General features: G+C 48.9%; 16 protein-coding genes across 16 annotated transcripts; 10 read left to right on the forward strand and 6 right to left on the reverse strand.

Annotated features, from left to right (window-relative positions):
* Positions 1 to 173: 173 nt before the first annotated feature.
* On the forward strand, positions 174 to 2,198 carry GL50803_0016716 (High cysteine membrane protein Group 5; the record flags this gene model as incomplete). Its single annotated transcript, XM_001707559.1, has 1 exon — positions 174 to 2,198. The coding sequence occupies one exon, from the start codon at positions 174 to 176 to the stop codon at positions 2,196 to 2,198; it is 2,025 nt and encodes a 674-aa protein (XP_001707611.1).
* Positions 2,199 to 2,631: 433 nt separating this feature from the next.
* GL50803_0016717 (START domain-containing protein) lies at positions 2,632 to 3,420 on the reverse strand (the record flags this gene model as incomplete). The annotated part of the gene is made up of 1 exon (XM_001707557.1): positions 2,632 to 3,420. One exon carries the CDS (start codon positions 3,418 to 3,420, stop codon positions 2,632 to 2,634), a length of 789 nt encoding a protein of 262 aa, XP_001707609.1.
* A 111-nt stretch (positions 3,421 to 3,531) lies between these two features.
* Positions 3,532 to 4,137, forward strand: GL50803_0016718 (Partner of Nob1; the record flags this gene model as incomplete). The annotated part of the gene is made up of 1 exon (XM_001707555.1): positions 3,532 to 4,137. One exon carries the CDS (start codon positions 3,532 to 3,534, stop codon positions 4,135 to 4,137), a length of 606 nt encoding a protein of 201 aa, XP_001707607.1.
* A 100-nt stretch (positions 4,138 to 4,237) lies between these two features.
* GL50803_0098056 (Ribosomal protein L17) lies at positions 4,238 to 4,732 on the forward strand (the record flags this gene model as incomplete). Its single annotated transcript, XM_001707554.1, has 1 exon — positions 4,238 to 4,732. One exon carries the CDS (start codon positions 4,238 to 4,240, stop codon positions 4,730 to 4,732), a length of 495 nt encoding a protein of 164 aa, XP_001707606.1.
* A 49-nt stretch (positions 4,733 to 4,781) lies between these two features.
* GL50803_0015026 (Src-associated protein-like protein) lies at positions 4,782 to 6,416 on the forward strand (the record flags this gene model as incomplete). The annotated part of the gene is made up of 1 exon (XM_001707552.2): positions 4,782 to 6,416. One exon carries the CDS (start codon positions 4,782 to 4,784, stop codon positions 6,414 to 6,416), a length of 1,635 nt encoding a protein of 544 aa, XP_001707604.2.
* A 58-nt stretch (positions 6,417 to 6,474) lies between these two features.
* GL50803_0025235 (AAA-ATPase like protein) lies at positions 6,475 to 7,866 on the forward strand (the record flags this gene model as incomplete). The annotated part of the gene is made up of 1 exon (XM_001707551.1): positions 6,475 to 7,866. One exon carries the CDS (start codon positions 6,475 to 6,477, stop codon positions 7,864 to 7,866), a length of 1,392 nt encoding a protein of 463 aa, XP_001707603.1.
* Positions 7,867 to 7,957: 91 nt separating this feature from the next.
* On the reverse strand, positions 7,958 to 8,452 carry GL50803_0088922 (uncharacterized protein; the record flags this gene model as incomplete). Its single annotated transcript, XM_038046389.1, has 1 exon — positions 7,958 to 8,452. One exon carries the CDS (start codon positions 8,450 to 8,452, stop codon positions 7,958 to 7,960), a length of 495 nt encoding a protein of 164 aa, XP_037902344.1.
* A 40-nt stretch (positions 8,453 to 8,492) lies between these two features.
* On the forward strand, positions 8,493 to 10,838 carry GL50803_009741 (ABC transporter, ATP-binding protein; the record flags this gene model as incomplete). Its single annotated transcript, XM_001707550.1, has 1 exon — positions 8,493 to 10,838. The coding sequence occupies one exon, from the start codon at positions 8,493 to 8,495 to the stop codon at positions 10,836 to 10,838; it is 2,346 nt and encodes a 781-aa protein (XP_001707602.1).
* A 49-nt stretch (positions 10,839 to 10,887) lies between these two features.
* Positions 10,888 to 12,945, forward strand: GL50803_0025238 (High cysteine membrane protein; the record flags this gene model as incomplete). Its single annotated transcript, XM_001707548.1, has 1 exon — positions 10,888 to 12,945. One exon carries the CDS (start codon positions 10,888 to 10,890, stop codon positions 12,943 to 12,945), a length of 2,058 nt encoding a protein of 685 aa, XP_001707600.1.
* Positions 12,946 to 12,967: 22 nt separating this feature from the next.
* Positions 12,968 to 15,490, reverse strand: GL50803_0016720 (Radial spokehead-like protein; the record flags this gene model as incomplete). Its single annotated transcript, XM_001707547.1, has 1 exon — positions 12,968 to 15,490. One exon carries the CDS (start codon positions 15,488 to 15,490, stop codon positions 12,968 to 12,970), a length of 2,523 nt encoding a protein of 840 aa, XP_001707599.1.
* Positions 15,491 to 15,562: 72 nt separating this feature from the next.
* GL50803_009746 (uncharacterized protein) lies at positions 15,563 to 16,765 on the forward strand (the record flags this gene model as incomplete). Its single annotated transcript, XM_001707546.1, has 1 exon — positions 15,563 to 16,765. The coding sequence occupies one exon, from the start codon at positions 15,563 to 15,565 to the stop codon at positions 16,763 to 16,765; it is 1,203 nt and encodes a 400-aa protein (XP_001707598.1).
* A 43-nt stretch (positions 16,766 to 16,808) lies between these two features.
* On the reverse strand, positions 16,809 to 17,558 carry GL50803_0015030 (Ankyrin repeat protein 1; the record flags this gene model as incomplete). The annotated part of the gene is made up of 1 exon (XM_001707545.1): positions 16,809 to 17,558. One exon carries the CDS (start codon positions 17,556 to 17,558, stop codon positions 16,809 to 16,811), a length of 750 nt encoding a protein of 249 aa, XP_001707597.1.
* A 384-nt stretch (positions 17,559 to 17,942) lies between these two features.
* Positions 17,943 to 19,652, reverse strand: GL50803_009750 (Intraflagellar transport protein IFT74/72; the record flags this gene model as incomplete). Its single annotated transcript, XM_001707544.1, has 1 exon — positions 17,943 to 19,652. The coding sequence occupies one exon, from the start codon at positions 19,650 to 19,652 to the stop codon at positions 17,943 to 17,945; it is 1,710 nt and encodes a 569-aa protein (XP_001707596.1).
* A 31-nt stretch (positions 19,653 to 19,683) lies between these two features.
* On the forward strand, positions 19,684 to 20,727 carry GL50803_009751 (Chaperone protein dnaJ; the record flags this gene model as incomplete). Its single annotated transcript, XM_001707543.1, has 1 exon — positions 19,684 to 20,727. One exon carries the CDS (start codon positions 19,684 to 19,686, stop codon positions 20,725 to 20,727), a length of 1,044 nt encoding a protein of 347 aa, XP_001707595.1.
* Positions 20,728 to 20,761: 34 nt separating this feature from the next.
* On the reverse strand, positions 20,762 to 25,288 carry GL50803_009752 (uncharacterized protein; the record flags this gene model as incomplete). Its single annotated transcript, XM_001707542.1, has 1 exon — positions 20,762 to 25,288. The coding sequence occupies one exon, from the start codon at positions 25,286 to 25,288 to the stop codon at positions 20,762 to 20,764; it is 4,527 nt and encodes a 1,508-aa protein (XP_001707594.1).
* Positions 25,289 to 25,341: 53 nt separating this feature from the next.
* On the forward strand, positions 25,342 to 27,135 carry GL50803_0016721 (High cysteine membrane protein Group 2; the record flags this gene model as incomplete). The annotated part of the gene is made up of 1 exon (XM_001707541.2): positions 25,342 to 27,135. The coding sequence occupies one exon, from the start codon at positions 25,342 to 25,344 to the stop codon at positions 27,133 to 27,135; it is 1,794 nt and encodes a 597-aa protein (XP_001707593.2).
* Between the last annotated feature and the right edge of the window lie 9 nt (positions 27,136 to 27,144).

Here is a 27,144-nt window from a genome sequence, read left to right on the forward strand (position 1 = left end):
TATAATGTGCGGACACTTTGTGGCCACTTAAATGCGCAGTTGTAAGGCAAATGGTCTATGAATGGAGTGTGTCGAGGTATACCTTACACTTCGGCATTAAAAGTTGATAGGCAATCGCTGAGAGAAATAGTATCTATCATGCAAGCGTGTAAAATAGCGTGTAAGAATCTAAAATGCAACTTCTTACTCTAATCGCTCTTCTTATTGGAACATTAGCTATCAACTGCCCCCGAGACCACTATGCTCTTGGCAACATGTGTGTTAAGTGCGATGACAGCATGCTCTGGTGTCTCTCGTGTCGGGGGCCGGGAGCCTGCACTGAGTGCAAAGTGGGGTACTACCTCGACCATGGCTATTGCAAGCCGTGCGACCACACATGCAAGACGTGCAATAATCCGAACAGCTGCTTGGAGTGCAGCGCGAATCACTGCAGAAACGCAAGTGGGGTCTGCGATGAGCCCGGTGAGGTCTATGACGGGTGCATCAGGTGCGCACATGACACCAATAAGTGCATACAATGCCATGCTGGATACTTCTTTAACGCAAAGACCTTTACGTGCACTGCATGCAAGGCCAATTGTTACAGCTGCAAGAATGAAACTGAGTGTGAGGAACCCTCTTCTGGATATTATCTAGATAAGAGTACCGGGGATATTACCCCATGCACAGATCATAATTGCGAAATTTGTAGCACATCTAGGGACACATGTGATGAGTGCATTGACGGGTATACTCTGAACGGAAGTAATGGCGGTAGCTGTACTCAGTGCGCTGACAGGAATTGTAGTGAGTGTGAAACCACAGATACGTGTATAGGCTGTAAGAAGGGCTATGTCCTCATTGGAAGCAGATGTTCTCCTTGTGCTTCGAACTGTGAGTTCTGCATGGATGGTGCGTATCCTGCACCATATCGTTGTATCAATGGCGCATGTAATCTTGGCTACAGATTTGATCCCAGGACTTCTTCTTGCATGAAGTGCCCTGAGGGTTGCATGTTGTGTCACTATGATAGTGATCGGGAAGAGACAGTGTGTGATAGATGCAATACGACAACGGATGCCATTACTGGCCCAAAGATATATGGTGTACTATGCTCTTCAAGCACAGAAGTATCATGCTCTGAAGATGAATTTCAAGAGAATGGGGCCTGCATACGCTGCGAACTGAGTATACTGGGATGCGATGCGTGCAGCGAACGATACAACTGCACAAAGTGTCAGGATGGCTTCTACTTGTCTGGCAATATCTGCGTGGCCTGTGACTCCATTTGTGATACATGCGATGGCCCAGGTAACAATTGCAAGACGTGTTGGAACGGGAGAGTTCTAAAGGGAAGTACTTGTGTTCCTGCTAATGAGGTTATTCCATACTGTGAGGCAGCTAGCGAAAATTCATCGGAAGCCATCTGCATCCAATGTGCTATCGGATACTATGTATCTGACGGCACCTGTTCTCCATGTGCTGATAAGTGTGCAACTTGTATTAGCTCTGATATATCTAACTGTATGAGTGCCATTGAGGGATATCGATACAACAGATCAACTAATGCTATTGAACAGTGCCAGGTTGAAAACTGTAGTAGATGCACTTTTAATGTCAGCGAGTGCTCTACATGTAAAGATGGATACTATCTGTCAGAGGATAACAGAGCTTGTATTCAAGGCACTGTCCCGAACTGCATGAAATACGTTAGAGGGCAAAACAAGTGTAGCACATGCGTCCATGGGTATGGATTTTCAGAGGGCGCTGATCCTGCCTGTATTCCGTGCCAAAAGGAGTGCATTGAAGGCTGTTACTTTGCAGATGTTTGTATGCTCGGAGTTTGTGCTGACGGTTTCTACTTCAGTTATGACAACAGTAAGTGTCTTGAGTGCCCCTCTGGATGCTCTATGTGCAAACAGTTCTCAAATAATGGCCGAGTTGGATGCACGCGATGTGCCTCGGGAGAAACTGTCAGTCTAAGCACAGCCTATGGCCTGCACTGCAGTGGCCTTTTGAACAAGTCTGGCCTCAAGCCCGGAGTAACAGCAGCGATCGTGATTCTGGTCCTGCTCCTCATAGGCGTCTGCGCAGCAATACCGTTCATCGTGAAGGTCCTGGTCCGCAAGGGGGTGCGTAGAAGGACCCGGGCAATGAAGTACGATCGCGGGAGTGCAGACAGTCTGCTGCCCGAGGGGTCCGCCGACTCTGCTCTTTGATGTAAATGTATCTACTGCGGTGGCGATTGTGGAGAAAGCTCGAGTAGGTGCGCCCATTGGCAGGAGACAGCGACTGTGAGTGCGAATTGGGCGACGGGTCCCCGATGTCTCTTGTATTGGGAAAGATCAGCTGGAGCCGAGAACGATGGTGATTGGATTGCATAATGCTCGAGACTAAGACTCCTTCAGGCACTCAACTTGGATGAGGATTGCTGAAGATCTGTGTCTACAATAACGTCCTCAGTATAACCTGGGCCAGAGGTCTGCAGGAGGCGGCTCTCATGGGCTGCTAGGGCTGACGTGTAATCGGCCCCTTCACTGCATCCAGAATTGTAGGTTCCTCGTGGGAGTGCATGCACGTCCGGAAAAGAAGGACAGACTTGCAGCACACCCAAAGAACGGGCCAGCGTTAGTGAGACGCACCATCATGCATTCACTTCTGGACCTGCCCGGTCTCGATGACCTTAACAATGCTGAGCAGGGACTTCGCCTGGTTGACAATCACCGAGTTGGCAAGCAGCGCCGGGACCTTTCCCATAGGATCGCTATGGCAGACAAACGTGGCGGCTGTCTTTCCGCTGCCCGGGGCCGTCTCCTCAAAAAGGAAGGCGCTGATGTGGACGACTCCGCGGACCCAGCCCTCCTGCTTGGTCGCCTCTGGGTAAAGGGCGAGAAGCTCCGGGAGCTCTGGGCTCATGAACGAGTAGAGGATTCGGCGCCTCCCCTCCGCCTTCGGGAGCTCCCTGAAGTTGAGGACGGTGAGAAACTCGCGGTGGGCGACAATCGCAGAGGGAGACGTGGTGACAAACTGGGAGACGCTAGAGATCTCCCTGACCTCGGGGAAGTCCTGGGCCGTCTTCTGCTGGGCATAGCCTGCATAGGCTCTCTTCGTCTCGGCGTCGGCTGGAGACTCCAGCGTCTCGCGGCGGAAAAGCGTCGACTTGCGGAGGGCCTGGCTGTTGGTCTCGTCAACGTTGATGTTCATCGCCACAAGGGCCCCGAAACAGCAGTGGACGGGGTATGGTATCTCCATCGTCGCCTTGAGCGCGTGGTTCTTGCTGCCCTCGACCACGGCGGTGGTGATCGACATCCCCTCATCCACCTTGGGGTCCTTCCACGACGCCCCCTCAATGAGCCCCATGGCTTTGTCGAGGCTTGCTGAGCTCAGGGCGCGGATCTTGGCCCACACCTCCAGGGGGATAACGGCCTCTGTGATGGGCATCCTGCAGAATATTCATGTTGGGCTGGCTAAGCAAAATGTAAATGAAATCGCACGGAGAGAGAATTTACTAACGAAATTGCACTTATAAGGTCCTTGCCGAATATCTGCCGAATGCTTGAACAGTCTATACCGCAGCCTCCGCAGTTCGCACCGCTAGCAGCAGAGGATGGCCAGAAGTCCTTCGAGCTCAGGAAGGTGATGGTGCCCTACAACCGCATTTCGCCCATAAAACGGGAGTGGAATAACATATGCACGCCAATCGTTACAGAGCTTTTGCTTGACATTCGCTACAATATATCCGGCCGCTGCATTGAGATACGGCGCAATGCGAAGACGGTTGCCCCCAACGCCCTCGATCGTGGACAGGACTTCCTCCGCGCCATAACCCTCGGCTTTGAGGTCCAGGACGCTCTTGCGTTTCTGAAAATGGACAATCTCTACATAGACACCTTCGACATCACTAACGTAAAGCTTGTCCTTAAGGGCGATAACATGTCCCGAGCGATAGGAAGGATAGCGGGCTCCGGCGGCAAGGTCAAGTTCACCATTGAGAACGCGTCGAAGACACGGATTGTGCTAGCAGATAAGACGGTGCACATCCTGGGCACCGTGGCAGGTACCCGTGTCGCCCGCGATGCTATATGCGACCTCATTTTGGGGCTTTCTCCAAACAAGGTCTATCAGAAGCTGAAGATGGCTGCAAGCCGCTTTTCCTAATCCGAGTCGTGACGCTGTGATGTGTATAAATGAAAAAAAACTATTTATTTTGATTTCGTTTTTGATGTCTGTTTTTGAAGCCCCGTGAACGCACCGGGGAATGGTCAAGTACGCCTTTAAATCGGACAATCTCCTCGTAGGAAAGTCCCGCAGGGACGGCGTCAAGGCCTCCTTCAAGAACACATACTCCACCTGCAGAGCTATCAAGGGAATGGGGGTCAAGAGAGCCTTTGCCTACCTCGACAACGTCCTGAACCACAAGGAGATCGTCCCCTTCTTCAAGTTCTACAAGGGTGTCGGGCGCCACTCGCAAGCCAGGGGGAGCGGCACGGACAAGGGTCGCTGGCCCGAGAAGTCTGTTGTCGTCGTCAAGGACATCCTCAAGCAAGCCGTTAGCAACGCAAAGCACGCCCACAAGAAGGAGGAGGACGAGCTGTACGTCATCTCGTACTGCGTAAATCGCGCACGCGGCCGTCGTCGCAGGACCTTCAGGGCACATGGGCGCATCAGCAAGTATGAGTCTCAGCCCTGCCATGTCGAGCTTATTGTCGGGCCGAAGCCTCTGGACGTTGAGAAAGCGAAGGCGCTCCAGTGAGTCTGTCGGGAGTAAATGCGCTGCTTCTTCCCAACTTCTAATAATTGAAATGTCTAATGTGGGGTACATTCCGATTTCGGCCCTTCCCGTGGCCCAGTCTGCGGTAACACCAACAGAAGCGTTTTTTAATCAGTTCACTACGCAGACGAGGTATGAGTTGAACGGGCCTGCAGTCTCCATTGCTAGACATCCCCAGGCGGCCGAGCTCGCCGTAGCTAGCTCCACACAGGTTATGCTTTATAAGGTTTCAGAGGCAGCGCTTGCAAAGGGTACTGGCCGCTTTGAAATGACCACCACAGCCGTAGCCTATCGCCACGACGGGGCCTTTTATGTTGCGGCAGATGATAGCGGAGCAGTTGAAGTTTTCATACCGGGGTCCCACTCTTGGCAGCGACGCTTTTACGATTCATCCACTGCAGTCCATGCAGTTTCGTTCAGCGCCACCGACCAGGAAGTCTTGGCCGGAACTCGCTCCGGAAAGCTTTTCGCGTGGACTGTGACGACCGAAACTCTCTGCTTTGGAGTCCAGGCCCATGCCGATTCTATCCGTGCAGCGTTCCCTCTTCCCTCCCCACATGCAGCTGATCATTTTGCCCCAGTTCTCACAGCTTCCTATGACAGATACATTCGGATATGGAATATGCTGTCCGGCGAGATAGCTCTCGGTGTGTCTGAGGATCCCAAGCGTCGTAATGCTGTTGGTCGATCGGGCACAGGCCCCTCCATGCTCTTTGAGTACTCTCTTTCAGAACCAATTGATGCCGCAATCTGGTGCGATGGATATGTCTATATAGCATGTGGTGGATACATCTACTCTTTGCTTTACGTTTATACCGACTTGTCGCTATCAGAGGATAACAAGGATAACAGAGGTTCAGTCAAGCTAAAAGCCCACGCTCAATCAGACTATGTTCCTAAGGGAATATCGTCCCTATGTGCATGCTCCACTAGCATGGGGACATTCATTTTGGCTGGCTGCTTTGATGGGGGTGTCAGGGTTTATGACTCCACGACTCTACTGCAGGTAGCAACCCTGATACACTTTGATGTAGCGGTCCTCTCTATAGCTGTTCAGTCTTTTTCACAGACTCCAATATTTTCCAAGAAGGAGGAGCTGGGAATATATGTGGGACTGCAAACCAAGACCATGGTGGTGCTGACGTCCTGTCCTCTGGAGGATGCCATTGCCCTTGCAAATGAGAAGGACAAGCCAAAGCAGCGCCTATCAAAGAGAGACTTCATGATCCGTCCACGAGCAAATCTAGATTACATGGTCCATGGGTTGAACGTTAGACCATCTTTGTCCCAACTGGATGTCTACTTGGCAATCTACAAACATCTGGATGCACTGCAGCTGAGTCTCTTGACCAGCAGGGAGCTCACAGGAAGCGTTCTTTTGGAACTAGAATGCCGCGGAATTAAAAACTATCACGATGTACTTAGGCAACTTCGAGATGGGGATAAGGCAAAGATACTTGAGTATACAATGAGCTCCCTTGGAAATAACATGCTCTGTGGTCCGTTCTTACGTGCATGCGACGTTATAATCCCCACAATAACGCTATCTTCAAGCTCTAAGCTTCTGCTTACTGTACACGAATTTCTGATGACCATAGAGAAGGAACTGGAGCTCATCGAAAACCTTCAACAGTGTCGGAATAACCTTTGTTCACTAAAGATTTGATCTTCCGATGCCACTGTAGATGCTAACTGTAGGCACATCTTACTTTTAGAACAGCAAAATGTTCGACTCACATGCATATATGGAAGGTGGAAACGCTCTCAACAGCTCCGAACTGTGCGAGGTAGTTCAGCTCTTTGATATTCAGTGGGCCACAGCTACTCTCCAGCAGGGCATAGTTACCGCTCAAGTGGAATTTATTATTACCTATCCATTCTTCAACACGATTATCTGGAGGTGTGAAGGATTCAACCATGAGACAGTTGTTGATGGAGTGTTAGGGAAACATCATCTGACTTTATATTTCCAGAAGCCTACAGTGTCTGTTGGTCGTTCTACTACTACTGACACCACTCCGCTAAATCCCATCGAGATCTCTGGATCATCTGCTGTAACACAGAGCATGTACTCCAGCACACTAGGTAGCTCCACAGATCACTTTGACCTTGAGCTGGATATTCCTGGCCTTCTTATCGAACCAGTCTATATAACATTTGTTTGTAGCGGAAGGAACCTCACTGCCATTGCGCCACATCCAGGATTTGGAAGAGTGTCTACTATCATAAACCCAGGTGGCCGCCCATTGCTAACCAGCGACTACAAGAGTGTTGTTCTGGACCCAGACATTTGCTTCCGCGACTGTTCTGCTTACATGGTAGACATGCTCCAGCCTCAACGCGTGGTCTCGCTAGGCACCAAGAGTGGCTCGGGAAAGACCTTCGGCCTTTCAATGTTGGAGTCTTTTATCAGCACCACTGCACCCGCTAAAACTTTGCAGTCATTTGCTAAGTTAGCGATCAGGGGCTGGTCTCAATATGACCAGCATCTTGGAGCCCATTCTGTCCTGAGCCTTGACTTTTCAGTATTCAAGGTGTCGAGTACCAGTGCATTTTTCGAATCTATCGCTGCATACGTTAGAAGCGTTTACGAATCATGGTACGAGCGGTGTGCTCCGGCGCTGACTGATGAACGGAGCCAAAGGATATTCGTTAATATCATGAGGAACACGGATGCAGAGGGCTGTCAAAACTTCAAAACAGGTTTATTCGGGTCGTTTGCAGAGTTGTGCAGGTTTATCTTTAGGGCCACGCGGCGCCATCCCGTAGTACTTATTGACGGCTATGATTCACTAACACGAAAGCTATGGTTTGCTCCCCATGACACCCTGAGGCAGATATTGCCGATGGTGTCGCTTATATTAACAGCGACAGTCACAGAGAATATGTGTAAGTACTGTGCAGTAGTAGCAGGAGGCAATGACCCACCAGTGTACGGGGGCTTTGGTTACGTAAATTCCCGATCACTGAGGTGTAGCCCAGAAATACCGTTGCATGGGAACTCAGCGTCTAAGGAGATTCAAAGCCTACAAGGCTCTCTTGTGGGTCACGAGAGTGGAGAGCCGGCAGCAGATGTAAGAGAAGAGATTGTCGGAAATTATATGGAGCGTAATTAAGTAAATGGGAAATATCACAGCCGTGGATTTGAAAAGGAATGAAGAAAGGGATTAGTCTGATACGCTGACCAAATATGGATAGATAAGTCGGTCAATTATTAGTAGAGTCTATTATCCGAGGGGTTGTGAGAGGCTCTGCCTCGGGCTGTAGTGATACCAAGCCCAGCATGGAGTTGTATAGATCGCTCCTGACGTGCAAATTCCAATGGATGCTTTTCAGATACCAAACACACATTTCTCTTACGGTACTAGACTCATCAAGACAGCGGGAGAACGCTGGCCACACAGAGAAAGGTAGCTCTAGATCCGAGAGCATATTGCACGCAAACATGAGGCTGACGATGAAAAGCTTCTTTACATTGCGCACTGTAACATGCCTAGAGATCTTCTGAAGCCGTAGTAACAAAGTACATGCATAAACTGCGATGGTTTTCAAGTCCTCATCAGAGCACTTACTGATTAGGTAGAAATTCGATAGAACCTCGTGCAGATCTAGCTTGAGCGTGTGCTGCACATCGGCACCACAGACCATTGACAGAATTAAGCACACATCCCTAGTGATCCGAAGGGGTGCAGACTCAGGCATGACCTGGGGCTAGCGATAAATTTTAAAAGTACCAGAGGCTATGAACGACGCTCTTTCCCTTAGAGATGTGATCGCAAATGCGTTTACAAACTCCTCGGGGAAGTTGCTCATCGACACGTTGATAATGAACTATGTCCAATGTGTTCTAGAGAATACCTTAGATACAGACGCAGACAGTATCAGCAGGGCAACACAGACCATTGCTCCTGTAATTCACAATTGCAGAGTAACAGCTTCGCTTGATGAGGCCGAGGAGATAGTGACAAACCTCGTTTGCGAGGTCTGCTCCCTGATAGCGACTCATGGCCGAGACTCCGCAGTGAGCTTGCGACTAGATGATGCTGTGTCCGTTTCACAACAAGTACAACGAGCCGCGGCCAATAATGAGTATTGGAAGGGGATACAAACAGCAAGGGACTTAGGAATGCAGAAGCTCCAATTCCAGATGATAAAGTCGTCAGAAAAAGCACGTGCACTAGCAGAGAAGCGTCGTCTAAAGGAAAAACACGTTAGCAAGGATGAAATCCCTGCAGCAGACAATGCTGTCAGTATCTCTCAGACAAAGTTTGTTCCTCGCACGGGGCAGGCCATCAAGCTCGATAGGGTTACTCTGGCATATGGAAAGAATATCCTTTTAGAGGATTGTGACTTTACTTTCCATTTTGGGCGACGATACTCGCTTATTGGTCGGAATGGCACGGGAAAGTCGAGTCTCTTGCGAGCTATTGCGCACGGAGAGATTGCATGCATCACCAATAGAGACCAGTACAAGATACTCTACGTGTCACAGGAGGTAGCGCCATCGACCGACAGGGTCATCGATGTCGTGTTGTCGGCCAATGAGGACTATGTCAGGCTCACCACTGCAGAGCACGCCATCAAGGCTGCCATAGATCTCCTTGAAGAACATCTAATGCGTCTTCGTAGTGCCTCTCATGGGAGCTCTTCTCTTAAGTCCGAACATTCCGCTTCTCGCACGTTGAAAGGCTTGCTTCCAGAGCATGTCTTGACTGAGCTTAATGCTAGCATTTTTCCAAGCATAAGTGTGGATACTTCCGCCGCACTTAATGCTTCTGCGACAGAGGCGCTTTTGGACAATCTCGGGGTAGCTCTCCAGCAGCGATACGACGAGATGGAGGCAGCTGATCTGTTCAGTGCACAGGCACGTGCATCGCAGATATTGGCGGGGTTGCAATTTACACCAGCAATGCAACTCAGACGCACCAAGGAGTTTTCAGGTGGTTGGCTCATGCGTGTAAGCCTTGCTAAAGCACTTTTTGTAGCTCCAGACATACTCTTCCTTGATGAACCAGACAACCACCTGGACACAGATGCCATAATGTGGTTGGAGAACTGGTTAGTCAACTTCCCCCAGGATAAGCTTGTTATAGTCGTCTCGCACGATACAGACTTTCTTAATCAGTTCACTACAGACATCGTCTTTTTAAATAACCGAAGGCTCACGAAATACTCTGGAAATTACAGTGCATTCATCGAGCTTCGGGAGAGTGAGCTCAAAAATCAGCAACGGCAAGTAGAGAAGCAGGAGGCTCTACAGGCGCGTGTGCAGACTTTCATTGATAGGTTCCGATATAACGCTGCGCGGGCAAGCCTGGTGCAGAGTCGCATTAAGATGCTGAATAAAATGGAGCGGCTGTTCGTTTCAGAAGACTACGCGGTCCCACCATTTATTTTTCCTGGGCCCGAGGTGTCTGGCGCCCAGTTTGAATTGCTATCACTCAAGGACGTGGAGTTTAGCTATGTGCAGCAGAAGTTAGGAGGATTCTGTCTCAAGGACATCAATCTGACTATTTACAATGATAGTAGAATAGCAATCTGTGGCGCAAATGGTAGCGGAAAGTCAACCATTCTCAAGCTACTGAGTGGAATGGAAAAGCCTGACTCTGGCGTCTTCATTCGTAATAGCAAATGTACACCCGCAATATTTTGGCAGCACCACACGGATCTCCTGGATTTGGATAAGACACCACTCCAAACAATCAATGAATTTGCCCCTGGAGAGACCAACAACAAGTACCTGTCCCACCTGGGAGCATTTGGAATAACTGACGACCTGGTGTTCCAAACCAATCGCACGCTTTCTGGCGGGCAGCGGTCTCGACTGAACTTCGCTCTGCTCACGTTCCAAACCCTGCCATCCCTCCTGATCCTGGATGAACCAACCAATCACCTGGATATAGAAACACGTCTTGCACTAGCAGAAGGTCTAAACCAGTATACTGGAGCGGTACTGATAGTGTCTCACGACGCACAGATGATCCAGAGCGTCACAGACGAACTCTATGTTGTGAAAGACGGGACACTGTCTAAGTTCGATGGCGGCTTCCTTGAGTACAAGGAGCACCTCCGCGGTAGTAGAAAATAAAGACCAGTAAATTAATGCCAGTGTATTCTTAATCTTTACAGTCTGAAAAATGTTCATTTTCCTCGTCTGTTCACTAGCGGGCGGGGCTTTGGCGGTATCTGTCGCGATTGACGGATGCGACGTGTCGGTGACTAGCATGGGAGCAGAGTACTGCATACATTGTAGCGACTCTAACATGCTCCCCACTCCCGACGGAACTGCCTGTGCTCTTAGCTGCGGAACCAATGAGGGTATTAAGGACTGCGTAGCCTGCGGAACGGGTAAGTGCTCGAAGTGCGCTACCTCGGGTAGTTCTACTCTAGTGCCTACATCCGATGGGCTGAAGTGCGTTTCCAAGTGCAATACTAGCCGTTCAACTGGGATAGAACACTGTCAGACTTGTACCGGGATTCTTCAGCAACTTCAGTGCACCACGTGTAACAGTCCTTATACTCCGTCGTCAGACAAGAAGTCCTGCGTGCTCCTTTGTAGTGGTGTCACGGTAGACAATTGTCAGGAGTGTGACAGCGGTGCTACCACATGCAAGACATGCCAGCCCGGCTATGCCCTCTCTGCCGATAGAAAGTTCTGTTATCGGACCTGTGGCACAAGTGGACCCATTCAGTATTGCACAGGGTGCAGAGAGCAGGTGTGTACAGCGTGCAATAGTCTCACATATCTTAAGAATAACCACTGCGTCTTGCGAAGAGGTTTGGAAGAACCCTGCTCTGCCGACGACCCCTGTCACGTTTCCCTAAGGTGTCTCTTTTCGGGGCTGGGGCTAGAGAATGGGACAAAAAAGTGCTTTCCAGCCTCCTGTGCTCCCGCGTCATCTGATCCTGGAGTGCACTCTGTCTGTCACGGTCAAGGGACGTGCAGGGACACAAGTTTCAATCTGGAAAGCCAGTCCTCTGCAGGCACGTGTGCTTGCCTATCAGCAGACTTGTCTTCTGGCGATAACTGCGGAGTCTGTATCAATTCCACTCTTACACCGAGCTATATCGCAGTTGGGACTTGTGTGGCAAAGCAGGGCCCGTACGAAAGCTGCTCTTCGTCACTTACCTGCCAGCCCGGTCTTTCATGTTACATGAACTATCAGTGTGTCCCAGACGACTGTATTTCTGGTAATATTCTCAATAAACTTGTATGCGGTAAGGCTGGAAGTTGCGGAGAGGCAAGCTTTGATTTTAGCTCAAATAAGTGGACTGCAACCTGTGTATGCTTTGACCCTAGACGGAAACCGAGTGAAAAGTGTACTAAATGTACAACTGGAGACCCTGTTGGGATAACCTGTGCCAATACAAATTGCGTCGAAAACAAGATTGTCTGTAGTGGCCACGGTTCCTGTAAGGAAGATGGATCAGGATGCGACTGCGACGAAGGATTTGCGCCTGTCACTGTCACTGCCAAGCATCGCTGCTATCCTTCCACTTGTGGCGGAACCCCGTCTGACTCCGGTACCTACTGCAACAATGGACTGGGAACCTGCTTGCAGCAGTTAGATAACAGTTATCTCTGCGCGTGCCCTGCCGGCTATAGAGGCGTGGAGACCCACGGGAACACAAGAGCCGCCGCTGGCTTGGACGGGTGCGTACCGTGGTCATGTTACCCGATGCTTAACGGGAGTATTTGTGGTCCATTCGATGGAGGAACATGTGGGACCACTGCAGCTAGAAGTCACGCATGCACCTGTCACTCAGGCTTTAAGCTGACAGACAAGGGCTGCCTTCCGGAGAAGTGTGGTCCAAAACAGGACGGTAGTGTCTGCCTATCCAAGGGGATATGCAAGAGCAACGGCGGCATTTGGACCTGCGAATGCCTCGACGGCTATCGCGTGACAGACGCTGGCTGCCTTAATCACCGCTGCAAGGCCACAAGCGCTGGAATCCCTTGCAATGGCCACGGTGTCTGCCAGGATAATGTCAGATGCAAGTGCTCGTCAGGCTACGCAGGCCCCACCTGTTCCATCACAACAGTCGCACTCGCCGCGGCAATAACGGTTCCGATTCTGGTCCTGTTTGTGGTCGGGTTTCTGACATACATCCTTGTGAAGCGAGCGATTGCAAAGCGCGAACAAGCCAAAGTCATGAACCGAATGTTCCCTGTTATCCCCAGCAGGAAGAAATGATGACTATGTATCCATACATTTACTAGGGCTCCTCCTCTTCTTCGGCTTCCTCTTGCTCCTCCTGTGCAGCAAGCTCTCGGGCACGTTCCTCTTCCCTTGCGCGTTTTTCGGCCAAGCGGGCCTCCTTCCTTTCTAGACGTTCTCTAATAAGCCTGTCAAGCTCGTCCTTATCACGACGCTCAATGTCCTCCACCCGCTCACGACACTCAGTTTCTATCTCCAAGACGGGGTCGTCTTCCTCTAATATGTCTGCAGGAGGGAGTTGCATTGGGGCAGGCACCACCGCGCGATACTTGTCAAGGGCATTGATACTCTCTGTCTGTCGACCATCGCCTATGTAAATAGAGGTATAGACCAGGGGGTCGCCGTTGCTGTGGTTGAAGCAGACATTGAGCATTCCTGGCCAACGGTTGCTGCGGACGACGACGGGAGAGTGGCGGTTCAGGGTCTTGTTGAAGATGACGGTATACGCAGGGACGACCTTCTGCCCATCGACCTCCTCTGCGTTGACATCGACAGAGCCCATTGGCCCTGCATGAAGGACAAGTGGAGCATCTGTATCTGCAGGAGAGAGCATCTCTGGTCTGTCCTTTTGGAGGACTTCCTTTTCTTCATCATAGTAATCGCCCTCCAAAAGCTGCTCATCCTGCTCCTTCAGAGTGTCCTCTATCTCCTGTTCCTTATCCCAATATTCGCGCTCCTTGTCATCAAGCTCCTGCTCTTTACAGTTAATGTCAACGGGGGCAATCTCAAGTCCAAAGTACCTGCTGGTCTGGTAAACAGAGCGGTTCTCCTTGAACACAGGGTCCCATGGATCTCGAACCGCCTCCCAGAACGCTCGGGGGACCGTAAAGCGGCACTTTTGCCGGGCAATCTGCTTATAAGTATCGATAGCCTCAGTTAATATGCGGAGCTGATCAGACTCGGCGTATGCAGCATCAAGCCGCTCCTGTACAGGCTTTTTAGGAGGAGGAAGGGGCTCCTCTGGTTCCTCTTCTTCTGGCTCTTCTTCTCCTTCGTCTTTATCTTCGCCATCTTCACCCTTTTCTTCGCCATTGGCATCCTCCTCCTCTTCAACCTTCTCCTCAACTGGAGGTTCATCCTCAGGTTCTTCCTTTTCTTCCTCTTCGGGCTCTTCTTCCTCCGCCTCTTCTTCAGGTTCCTCTTCGTCCTCTGGATAAGTCCACGGAAGAACCTTTCCTCTGTGCGACAGGATCGGACATGCATGCACCCAGTTTGCCAGCTCTAATAGCTCAACAAATTCAACGTTAGCTATCTCTCTATTGCGCTCGGGCCATGGAAGAATGCTTTTCCCAGCCATCTTAGAGTCTACTGGCTCGTCTGGCTCACATGAATCCTTGGAAAAGTCTGCAACTACAGTAGGATCTGCAAATAATAGGGCCTTCTGCCTCGCTTGTTCCTCTTCCGTTATATCTTCCTCTGTCTCTTCAGGCTCAGGGCCTGGCACTAAGCATGCAGCAGGAGCTAGCTCTGCACCATGCTTGATGCGCGTGATAATGCACCGCAGATAGTGAGCCTCACATCCTGGAAAGGGAGGAATTCTGTCATAGATACGCCTGGATAAATTCCCTGAGAGGCGAACATTAATGAACCGCGACAGCTTTAGTTGACGGGCCTCCAAGTCCGGCAAACGGACCCACTTGACAACCTGGTTCACATCGGCAACGAGCAAGTCTGCCGTGACAAAATACACGAAGCGGTTGGCCCCCTCTGGGTGCACCCCATCGCCAGCAGGCTCAACGTGTGGATAGAGGCGCCGAGGCTTAGGAGCTATCGTTCTCAGATCAAATTCTAGGTCATCTGGGTCCAGATAGAGCTTTTCCTCGTCAGTAAGCTTCTTAATCTTTCTATCTGTGAGGTAGGTGTAATTAGCAGGCTTTCCATCTTTGGCAAGTGCAGATGGTGGAGGAGCTATCGTTTCTGCTGTAGGTGCTGTATCTAGATCTTTGTTTAGATCTAAAATATCCGAATTGACTGAGGCAGGTCCCGGCCCCTGAAAGCGGAACATCTTCTTGCGCGGCTTGAAAGGGAGGCACTCCAGGACATAGTAGTGTCCAGATGTTGTGGTAAACCGGCCGAAGAAGGAGATAACAGAAAAGTAGCCCCGCCGCTCTACCTCAAATTGAGAAATCCTCTTTTGTAAGATAGATGCGGTAACGTCGTCAAATCCCTGCCCAACTAACTTAAGCTGCTCATTGAGGCGAAGGATATTGGGAACGATTGTTTTGCACGGCTTAAGGACAGAGACAGCATGATCTGTCGACAGAGCTGACTTGAGAACCTCCTCCAATCGTGCAAAATCATCATCAGAAAGGACTGGTTCATAGGTTTTTCCAGCCGTCTCGTTATCATAGCAACCAACAGACGCCTTGATTTCCCTGGAAATAGAGGCAATGGCTGCTGCGGCGTCTTCAGGATGGTCATCCAGTAGTTTTGCAATGATCTGGGCAAGGTGGCCATATATGGTCTGTCCGAACTCATTGCACACCTGCAGGTAGTCAACGAACTCAGAAATGCGATCCATTGTGCGTGCTTGAACCTCTGACCTTCTTTTTCTGTGGCTCGATTTTTAAATTAAAACCTGCCAGATTTTGCAATGAGCCAGACCCTCTATCGTCAATCCCATTGGAATGGTGAGAGGTGGGTTCACGTGCATATATATACTAATGGCCGGGAAAAAAGACTCACACTTTACGGCCTGGACACTGTAATTAACACATCGACATTTCTGGCGATTTGTTCGCTTCAAAACAGCTCCTATATGTATGACTATGGCACGGATACACTTTACGAGTGTAGTGTTTATGACCCTCTCACATCTGACGAAAGTCTTTCTTCTCAGCTGCATGCTGTTCGCTTGACTAAGGTCCTCCTATTACGACAGCTACGCCTCAAGGTATTTAGCGACAGACACACATTGTCTACACCTCCCTGTTCACCTGGTGCTATGCGGAAGCCACAAACTCCTCTTCTTAAGCTTATGCGCAACATAGACACACTTCAGCCTTACGATCATCTCGCATCCAGGCTACAACCACGCAGTCTCACAGCCACACCGGTTGTTTCAGCGGCCATCTGCGCTATCAGCCAAGACACCCTTATGATCTTTTGCGTTCAACGAGGATTTGCTTGTGGTAACAGCACGCCCATCTACACTAACCATCTCCTCAAAGTGAGCCTTTCTGGCAACGACTCTGAAAGGCTGAAGCTTCAATCGCAATTTGAGCGTGTGCATAGCTTGATTTACTATAACGGTAGCCTATTTACGATAGTAGAGCAGAGTGTTGCCCTACCCAAGACAGAGGAAGATTTGGAAGAAGAAAAGCGGCGGGATGAAGAGCTTGCAAAATTGATGAGGCGGCTTTCCAAGATGGATCCGGAAGACGAGGAATATAAAAGATTGGAGCCATATTACCGATCATCTGTTGAGCCATTCGAGACAATCTATGCTCTATGTCGAATAGATATAAACACCTTCTCTGTGGAGATCCTTATGAAGAAAAGGAGCTTTATGAAGGCCTTTGCAGGCGACTCGGAAGATACTGTCACGGTCGTTATGCCAACATACGACCTATCCTCTACTATAACTGTGGCATCCTATAATACCGTATCAAGGGAGCTTACTCTGTCTCATCCCGCATTGGATCCTTGGTTTGTAATTGACAGGACGCTACTAGAGTCATCCTACTTACAGAAGAGTATTCTTCGGAACCCAGCCCTTTCCCTAGAACTAGAGTTATCCTCAGCTAAAGTGTGTGTGCGCCCAACAGATTTGACCACTGAGCACGCAACTCAATGACTCGTTGTTGTTTCTCTTCTGATTTCCATGGCTCGCAACCCCATCAGCAAAAGGTGGCAAGGTGCACCAAGAGCTCCGTCTTCTTGTCATCATCTATGCCCAATTTATTGTTGAGCAGCATTGCTCTCACATCTTCTCCGTGGATTGATGCTTCGTATTGTGCTACCGCATGGAAAGACGGAACATGTCCGACTCTCGCTGCTATATGAAGAGCCGATTGACCATCTGCATCTACCATTCCTCTCTCCTTATCCCAAAGGCAATCGATACACGAGTAGTTCGAGTGCTCCACTGCGTACATTAAGGCGGTCTTCCCATTTCTATCTTGCAGTCCACCCTCTTTGTCAACTAATAGTGTGACACAGTTCACAGCCCCCACGATTGCAGCTATCATTAGGGCAGTAAGAAAGCACCGTGTCTCCCTCAATCTACTTTCATACTCTGCTAGAAGCTCTACAGCAGCTGTCGCGTTGTTTGCCGCAGCTATCATTAAAGCTGTTACATTAGCTAAGACGTAGCCAGAGATAATAACGGGGCATCTCATCTTCATCTGCCTTTCGTCGATGATCAGCACCTTTATCACATCCGGCCAGTTGCCCGCAGCGGCATACATCAGCGCAGTGCAGCCCATCATGTCGAACTGCTGAACATACCCTCGTCTATTACGGGCCTCTCTCACATCTCCTTTAATAGCTGCGTGCATTAAGGGCGTACGACCGCCATACCCACGGCCGTGATCTGTAAAGGCCGACCTGAGCTCATCCAATCGATACACATGCCCAATTGTAAACATACCAATCACGATTTAGATAGATGAATATTTGATAAATGAAAGGTTCGGCTTTACAGGCGTTTAAAGGTTTTATAGGTATGTTGCTATCACACACGGAGGTCTATTGCTGCAGTGTGGGGCTACCGGGACGGCAAGGCATGCAGCTAGGATTTGAGCTTAGCAGCAGAAGAGGATTGACTTTGTGTATAAGGGCATTCTTCATCCACCAACTGTCTGGTCTTCTTAGAACTGGTTTCTGTGGGGAAAGTCCAGCCTGCAATGTCTCATTTCTGTAGAAAGAGTATTTACTAGTTCAATCCACAAGATAGTGTAGAAAATGTTTTGTAGCACGATAAAAATAAAAGAGATAAACAATCTGCTTCTCAATCCTCACAAGAACGCAGATCACCCGCCCATTAGAATATTGTTTATCTCTGAAACCAACTGCAGACACTTCTTCTTTGGCTCGTCGTAGCAGCTCTCAATGGTTTTTTGCACAATGAAGAGCTCTACCGCATACTTCTTCTGTAGGTTCGCTGAGAGCTGGTCCAATAGATTTCTTAGCAACTGCGCATTCTCGTTTGCTGCAATTTGATCTTCTATGAGCCGCAGCGCACCCTTGCTCTTTTCGAGGGTTTTCGTTTCTTCCTCATGCATGGCTTTTAAACTAGTAAGCTTCGTCTTAAGGGTGCTTTCCTCTGCCTCGACATTTTCAATTGACTCTGCATCGCGTAGGTCTGCTCTAAGGCGTTCAAGGGAGTCAGTTAAAGCTGAAACCTTGTCACCATAGGTCCGCAATTCAGCGTTGACCCGCATCTCCGTATCAGTTGTACGGTCAAGCTCGCGCGACTTTTGCTGTAGTTGTGCCTCAATTGCACCAGGGTTCTCCTCTCCAGGCACTGAGACGGTACCCTGAGGAATGGGCAAGCGGGAAATAAGATTGACAACTTCTGCCTGAGCTTGCTTAATACTCGTTTGAAGGGCCAGCTTTTTGTTGGGAAATTCAACGAGAAACGCTTCTGCTTTGATGACGGACTTCAACAGATCCTTCTGCTCCTTGGTGATGGTCACAGTTGCGTCAGGGGTGATCTCTTCCAAAAGCTTCTTGCGTTGTTGAACGCCGCTTTCTGTTATCTTGATCTCTTCTACTAAGCTCTGCGTCTCCATTTGCTCTACACGAAAGCGATTCCTAAGCTGCTGCTTAAGTGATTGCTCCGGATCATGACTTTCCGCAGCCTTAATTTTTGCCTTGTATGCATCAAGCTCTCGTTTTGCCGCTCTGATCTGTCTATGGAGCGTAATAGCCTTTTGGATGTTTGTATCCACTCCGCTTATGCGTTCGTCCATTGCTATGTGACCCGGTTGTCCAGAAATAGAACCACCCGAGGTGTAGTTGGAAAGGATAGTGCAGAAACTGTATGCATTCGCCGCCACTGCTGCTGCCTCCTGAAGCTCCTTGCGTAGTTCGCTTTCCTTTTGCTTCAGTGTTATATTCTCGTCATTTAGAGACCTATATCGTTCTGCAGCTTGTAAACCGAGCGTTGATTCTATTTGAGCCTCCATTTCCGTGCGCAGATGCACCGCAGACGCCTCGTTCTTGCGAAGACGCTCCTCGGCATCGACCCTGGCCTTGTAGGCTATGTTCGCCTCGTTTCTAGTTTTCGACGCGGCCGACTCTGCTTCTGTTGCCTCTGCACGAAGATCCTCGAGCGTTGCATTCTCACTGAGTCTGCTCTGGGAGTAAAGAATGTCTTGAAGCTCTCCCTGAAGCTCGTCAACCTCACGTTGGATAGCATGAAGAGATTCCTGCTGGCGTTGGAGCTGGCCTTCACGCTTCTGTAACTCTATGGTCTGCTTTGAAAGCGCTTCTGCCTCCTTGTTTGTGGCTGTGATCAAATTGCGGAGCTCACTGGTATAATATCCCAAGTCCAGGACTTGCCGCTGGCCGCCAACGGCCCGGGTTCCTGGCATGCCCATGTTTGTTATAGGTCTGGCGGTGAGAGCTACTTGCGTCATAGCAGCCGTACCTCCAACTGCTTGTTGAACCGAACCCCGCGTAACAGTACGGGCGGTCATAGCCGGGTGCATTGCTGTCCCAGTAGCAAGTCTGTTCATTTAATAAAATTTGGCCACCCTGTGATCACGAATGGGAACCAAATCCAAAAAGATACAGAACACAGAGACAGTCGTAGAGCAGCGTGGTAGTACACAGCAGAAAAAGACGGAGGCTAACCTTATTGGTGGCCCGTCAACCTCCAAGCAAGAGCCACACAATAAACCAAAGAGGATGCAGGAGATACCTGTCCAACAGTTTCGCGGCCTGGACCCTCTCTATGACTCTTATGTGCGCAACCCATCTGGGGAACAAGTTGTTGAGCCCGAGGACTCATCCGATTTAGAAATGTCCACAGAGGGATACCTCGTGCAGATTCCCTTTGCGCCAGGATCTGAGCCCTGTACTGGTCCCAATGACCCAAATTATCGGAAGCTGAAGCAGAAGGATGTAACTCTAGGGGACCTACAGACCCCGAGAAGGCACCCTATAATTATATTTGACTCTCCAAACGATTTACTGGACTTTCTACATCGATTTAATCGCTTCCACATCCCCGAAGACAATCTCAATCTTCTGCTAAAGGAGATTGAATTTGTCGTAGAAAGAGGCGGCGATTGCAGGTTGATGCCCGATGGCAGGTTTGTGATGTACACCCGTGAGATAGAGGAGATGATTTCTAAGCGGAGAGATATGGCGGGTAAAATTTCTACAGAGCATATACAGCTGAGAAAGCTCTGCTTCTACTTTTTTGCTCTACTCCTATTGTCAGCGATTGTCATAGGCGGCCTTGCCTTCATCATGAACTTCCTGTTTCCGTCGCTCTTTAAATTCGGGTCATCTAGCTCCGAATCGCTCTCCCCAGAGGAAAAGATGCGCGAGAGCTACAAAGCTCTGGACCTAGCCCCTGATTCCTCTGTAGAGGAGATTAAGAAACAGTACAAGAAGCTTGCCGTTAAGTGGCATCCAGATAGGAATCCCAATTGTGTGGATTGTGAAGCCAAGTTTATGGTCATTGCCGATGCATACAAAGCATTACTCGATATTCTAGCTGGTGGAGATGGAGAGCCAACCCAGCAGCGCGAGGGATCCGACCCTGATAGAGAATTTGTTGTTCGGCCGATGCGCTATAGGTGAATGTAGGACCACACGACTGACTGAATTAAGCAGGTTACAAGTACTTCAAGAAGTTAACTAAGTCACTACGGTCCAATCCCTCGCACTCATGAACCTGTTTAATTGTAAATGATGTTCCAGTACTAGTGGGGAGGGGGGACCCTATGGATGTGTGTAAATTGCTATGGTTACTCGGAGTTAACTGCCTGAATTGGTCCATGTTTCGTGCATCATCTATCGGTTTGGGTTGATCTGATGACCTTACCTGGGTGTCGCGACGAAAGGTTCTAGAGGCAGCACGGGAGCTAGGCCTGGATGATGTGTTACTAGTAGAGACGAAAGAATCTGCCTTTTGGAAGGCTGGAGATGCCACAATACTAGGTCTGGAAGCTTCTGGAACCACAGGGCCATAGGTGATCTCGAATTCTAGAAGCTCCATGGACGCTTGAGCAAGAATCTCAGTCAGCGGTAAGTCAAATTGATCCTCGATATAAGAAAGACGCTTTTGAGACGCTTCGATGAACTTCGCTGGGCATGCGTTGAGGGCTGCGCTTGCAAGATCTTCTGGGTGTTGGGCCTGTTGCTTGTTTAACCTTGAGCGGCTTCTGCTTCGGGGCTCAGAGTGAGATTCCGAAGAGTGAACATTACCGACATTGAGCAGACGTAAGAAGGTAGGATAAGAAGACCGCTCTTCTTGTAAGATAGCCAGCCGAAGAACCGAGTGCTCCAGCACAAGACCTAGAACACTCGACAGGGGCTTTTTAAACGAGTGACCAGAATTCGAGCCAAGGACTTGTCTCGAAACTGGTTCTAGATAGTTGCTAGTGTATCTATAGCAAGGATAGAGGTATTGTGGTATTGTATCAGGCTCCTTTACCCATGCCGGCTGATAAGGAAAGCTACCCAAGTCTTCTAAGTAGCTGCTGGCGTGCTTCCAAAGATTCTCAGGTATACCTGGGTATCGTACCTTTGAAGAACTATAAGAGTTGCCCATAAACTCTTCATAGATTTCTAGCAAAGGAATCCAAAGCGTAGGAGCAGCAGAGAATGCTTGAGAAATAACTTTGTACATGCAGGCCTGAACCCTGGCGAGATAGTTCCCGATCTTGTGGGTGAATGCTCCTGCGTCTACTTCGGCAATATACGCATCCATTGATCCAGTGAATTGCTGAAAGGAAGGACGTGTTAGGAGCTTTATCTGGCGGGGCCAATCTCTTACAGAGGACCTGTGATATATGTAATAATCACGTAGACAAGGGTAGGCACTGCTCATGTATGTAACGTGGTTGCTCAGTGGATGGAGACAAGCAGAATTGTCCAGTCTGCCGGCAGAAAGTATGCAGGGGTTGAAGGCATGAAGATTATTCTTTAATAGTACATCAGATATCTGCATGCCTGTCTCGTCCATCTGAGCAAACGATTGAAGATAGGAAAATTGGATATCAAGTAGGTTACATACAGGCTGTATGCACCTATAAAATTGCCGAATTGATCGTAAGCTCAGAAGGTTCTTTCGCATCAACTTGCGGTAGTAGCAAGCAGCAAATGCAGAGCAAGTTAGCTCCTTAGATAGCCAGTCGTAATCGCTTGAAGCAAACATGTGCACGGCACACAGGTATAAGACCGAAAAGAGTGCAAGAGGACTTTCAGACTCTAGTTTAGTGTTCGCCTCGTTACAAACAAGTAACAATTTAGATGAGCTAAGGATACCCAGACACTTCTCAATAAGCTGCGACTGTGTAGAGTTACAAGTGGTTTCCTTTCCACGGAAGTTGGCAGGAACAGAGAAGGTTGGCCCCAAAATGTCAGACATTACGTTGGACAGGAGATAGCCTTGCATGAAACATGTACCACAAGTAAAGACCAAAGTAGAAAGGAAATAGAAGAACGAATATATCTGTACGGATAGCAGTGCATGCAAGAGAAGCTGGTTCGTTCGCAAACCTAAGGAGCTAGTAAAGTTGCTCTCTGAGGGATGCTCCACTTCGTAGGCAGGGTCACCTGGTATCAGAAGTTTCATCTTCTGAAGCTCGTTGTGAAGATACTTTGCTTGTTCTTCTGATACGAGATAAGATAGAATTGCTGAATAATCAACCTCTACTGCAAGAAGCTGGCAAAGATAGGTGTCATAGAGGTATATTGTTTGAAATCGTTTCCGAACCTCTGCACACCCGTTTGCCCACAGCTTCTCCAACTGAACTTCTTGGTCACAAAGATTAATGGCAAGGAACGCACAGTCGCAAATGTATATGCCCTGATCTGCTGTAGGGAGCTGTACAAATCGCTTCGACGAGCAATCAAGCAGTGTCCCAGATCTGTGTAGGTTCAATTCCTTGAGAATAGTAATATATGCCACTTTCTCCGTCGTTACTGGAATCAAGTGAGTTAATTCGGAAAAAAGTCCTGTAATGGTACAACCATCTGAAGCTTCAGTGTCCCAACTTGTGAGTTGAGATAAAGTTAGACATGAGGACAAATCAGGATTATTGGTTGAATGTGTGTTCTCACAAGAATGAGTACTATGTTCTATCGATACAGTGCCAGCGTCATAGGACAAGACCCGTGACTTTGCTTTAAAGATAGACTTGGGAATAAAGCGCTCTGTGGTATGACGGAGTAATTGTCTGGACTGATAGATAAGGGCATCAGATGAGGAGCATGAGATCACTGGGGGATCATCGTTTGAGTTGGAGTTAGCACAGATAATGTCAAACAAAGACGACTGGACCGGATATGCGCGGTCAGAGCCGGTGTTGCTATCTACTTCATCGGTACCCGTGCAGGTAGGTGTAGGAATTCGATGCACGGCTCCAGAGCGGAACAATGTCGCCATGTCAATACTCAGAAGCGTGTCTGTGCCCATGAATACCGTGGTGAAGCCTCCCACTTGAGTACATGAAACTAGCGTTGTCTTGGCCACACCTGCTACAGGGTCAGGGACTACCCAAATGACTAGGTTAGACGTGAAAAATAACTGAGTAGAGCACACCGAAAAGAAAGAATGACGGTAAGTGTTTCGAACCGCAACTTTAAACGTGAGAGAGTCGAGGAGAACAGAGGAGTTTAGCTCGCTAGGTGAAAGACCATGCAAGATGTGACTAGAAATAGCAGCTGCAAACAGGCGGAAGTTAGTGGTGTCGACACGCTTCGTGACACCAGCTTCTAGCTTGTCCTCGTCGCGCCCTGTCATCTTGAGTCCTTCCATATTCGTGTCTATCCGTGCACTTGTGTGATATATTGCTTCCGTAAATGGTGAAACAAGAGTAAGCATAGCTGTCATTGATGCCCCGCTATCTGCTGCAATGTCTGTGGGCACAGTTGAAGAAAGAAAGTACTCAAATGCAATAATTGGAAGTGCTGATGAAATGCTACCGAACGAGACAGCTATTGTGCATGGAATCAATGCACTAAATGCTTCTGCCACAATGAGGGGATAGTCTGGGAATGGTCCCACGCAAAGGGATGTGATATGTCTTAAACTGTGTGTAGATGGGCCAGGAACTTGTGGGACAGAAAGATTACTTGGCTGGGAAGTGCTTAGACCAGAATGCCGACTAACTGCCTTGCGAAAGTCTTTATAAATGGACACCGTCAGGTTTGCTGTTCCAATGCTGGCCATTTGAGAGGCAATCCGTTGCCTCGTTATAACAACCAAGTCCCCGGTTGTGGGAAGAAACTGCCTAAAGGCCACAGGCTCTCGCATGTGTGAAGCCAGCGTGCCTAGGTGCTTGGCCTCGTGCCAGATAATGAATGACTTCACCTGATCAGTAAAGGATTTATTGAAGCGAATATTTATTTGCTCGATTGTCGTCCGAGATACTGTCGTGTCTGTTGGCCTGTGATAAATACAGTTAGTGAAGGGCAGAGTATATTCATCTAAAATGGCTCCTGATACATAAGATATCAAAAAGTATGAAAGTGAACTCTTCTCCATGGTAATGCTGATGTTATCAATTTGAAGGACAGAAGAGTGGTACGGAGTTGGGACATCAGAGACAAGATCTGGACTGTGCTTCTGTTCACCAGACAAAAAGTACCCTATCACGGGGTCTGGGGCATTGGACACCAAACGGTGCATCCCATACATGCCCATGATTGGCTCAACATCACAACCTGCCACAAAAGACGGCCACGAGCCACCATCTTGATAGCTTTGTGACGCAAGAGAGACTAGTATAGTGTCATGCAAGCGACGGGAGCGCTTGATTGGTTGATTGGTAAAGGGAGAGACAATAGACACAAACGTCATCAATAAGAAGGCCCCGGAACCAGGCGAAAGAGCACAGTGATAGACGATGGCAGCCGCCGATATTTTAAAGATGGGAATAGAGCTTTGAATTGCATCGTTTGTGGAATCTGAAATGGATTGCAGGTAGATCTCTGAAAGAACAGACGAAGGCCCACTGAGTGTCTCCAGAACAACCAGCATCCTTCCATCTGGTGCCTGTCCGACAAGGCGGCAGGAAGAGGCCGACTTGGAACGAGTTGGAGACGGCAAACACCAATTGGCGCCACCGGTCTCTATATGCTTTATGGCTTCATTGTGAACAAATCTTTTCAATGTGCTGCGTTTCAACAGCATCGTGTGCAGCTGGACGACCCCGCGCCGTATCCGGAAGGGCTAGTTTTAAAATTATGTGGCTAGTCTGGCTCGGACAGCTCATAAGTCTCAGTTATTCTTTTTGTCCCCTGCGCAATTGCATAAAGTGTCCAGTCACTGATGCTGATAAGCTTTGCGAAGTTTGTAAGCTTGGATATTATCTCGATTCCACAGATAACGTTTGCTTGCCTTGCTCCACGACCGTAACACACTGTAGCAGGTGTAGCGCTGACGGCAAAAGCTGCTATTCATGTGCTGATGGTCGTGTACTGAAAACAGTTTCTACAGGGCAGTCGACCACACAGGAATGTTTCCTTAGTCAGGAACAGCTCTGTAGTGCAGTGTCCAACTGTGGTCTTTGCACCGTCACTGATAGCACTACTACTTGTGATGCATGTCTGCCAGGATACTTCCTGCAAAGCTCTTCAAATGCTTGTGTGAAATGCGCTGAGAATTGCGTCTATTGTTCAGCAGAGTCCACCTGCACATCTTGTAAGGATAACTATACACTTTCATCACCGCTGCCTTCTACCTGCACTGCATGCACTCTTCAGAACTGTGACCTGTGCTATGATGGTTCTATTTGTGACACTTGCTCTAGTGGATTCCACCACAACGATGCTGGAACTTGTGTGCAGAATACTAACTGTGATGATGTTGGATGTAAGGAATGCAACGGTGGACATGCTCCGTGTACGAAGTGCTACAAAGGATATTACCTTACAGGTCAGACCTGCACTCTATGCAGCGTCGACATCTCCAACTGTATCCTCTGCGATTCTCCATCTGCAGGAGCCTCTTCCCGTGCTACTCTGTCATGCACTCGGTGCCAACAGGGTTATCACTTGAGGGATAATGCCTGTGAGTCCTGCTCAGATATAACTAATCACTGCCAGAGCTGCCCTAGTGGAATTTGTACGTCCTGTGAGCCAGGGTACCAGTTGATGAACTACCCGCGCTACTGCAAAGAGAAAACAACAACAGATTGCTCAAATCTCAGCAACTGCCTGGCTTGCACGTCTGATTCTCGATGCATTAGCTGTGCGCCTGGGTACTCACCAACAAATGGTGTTTGTGAGCTTTACACTGGCTGCGCCGTTGCCAACTGCGGGATCTGCAGGAGCGATCAATACACCTGTGACTTCTGCGTTCGTGGATACAGACTAGAGAATAACCAGTGTATATCGAAGTGTACAGATAGAAACTGTCATACCTGTAGCCCTGGGGCAGACGGACAGGAGGTCTGCAAACAGTGCATGCCTGGATACATCCTTGATACAGACAGTAGCGTGTGCACCTCATGCGGCGTTGAAAAGTGCGTTTCGTGTTCTGTATCAACAGAAGCAAAGAAGGCGTCAACTAGCCATGCCTATAGGAGCTTCTCTAGGTGGTTACAGCAGTTCCAATCCAAGAGAGCTGCAACCGCTCCATCTAACCGGATAGAGGATTGGGAACATAAGTTGAAAGCAATAGCACAGTATTATAGACTCACTGATATCCAATTGAATAACCTGCGGGTTGTTCTCTATGATTACTTTACAAATGGATCCATTTCTATGCATTTATTCAACGACTCCGACCTTATTTTGAAAGAAATATCTAAGGTATATACCAGCGGCAAACAAGGAGTAACGGAGGCCAGCCTATCTAGTGCCAAGCTGTTTGTCTGCTCAAAGTGTGAAGACGGGTATACCCTAACGCACAATACCTGTGTGAAGCAAACCCTGACTGCAAGTAATATTGTGGGCATAAGTGCCGGTGTCATTTTAGCAGTCGGGATAATTGCTGGGGCAATAGTCATGACAGTAACTTCAAAGAAGCACAAGTAGGTGGATGGT

This window comes from Giardia intestinalis, chromosome 5 (assembly GCF_000002435.2).
Source record: "Giardia intestinalis strain WB C6 chromosome 5, whole genome shotgun sequence".
NCBI lineage: Eukaryota > Fornicata > Diplomonadida > Hexamitidae > Giardia > Giardia duodenalis.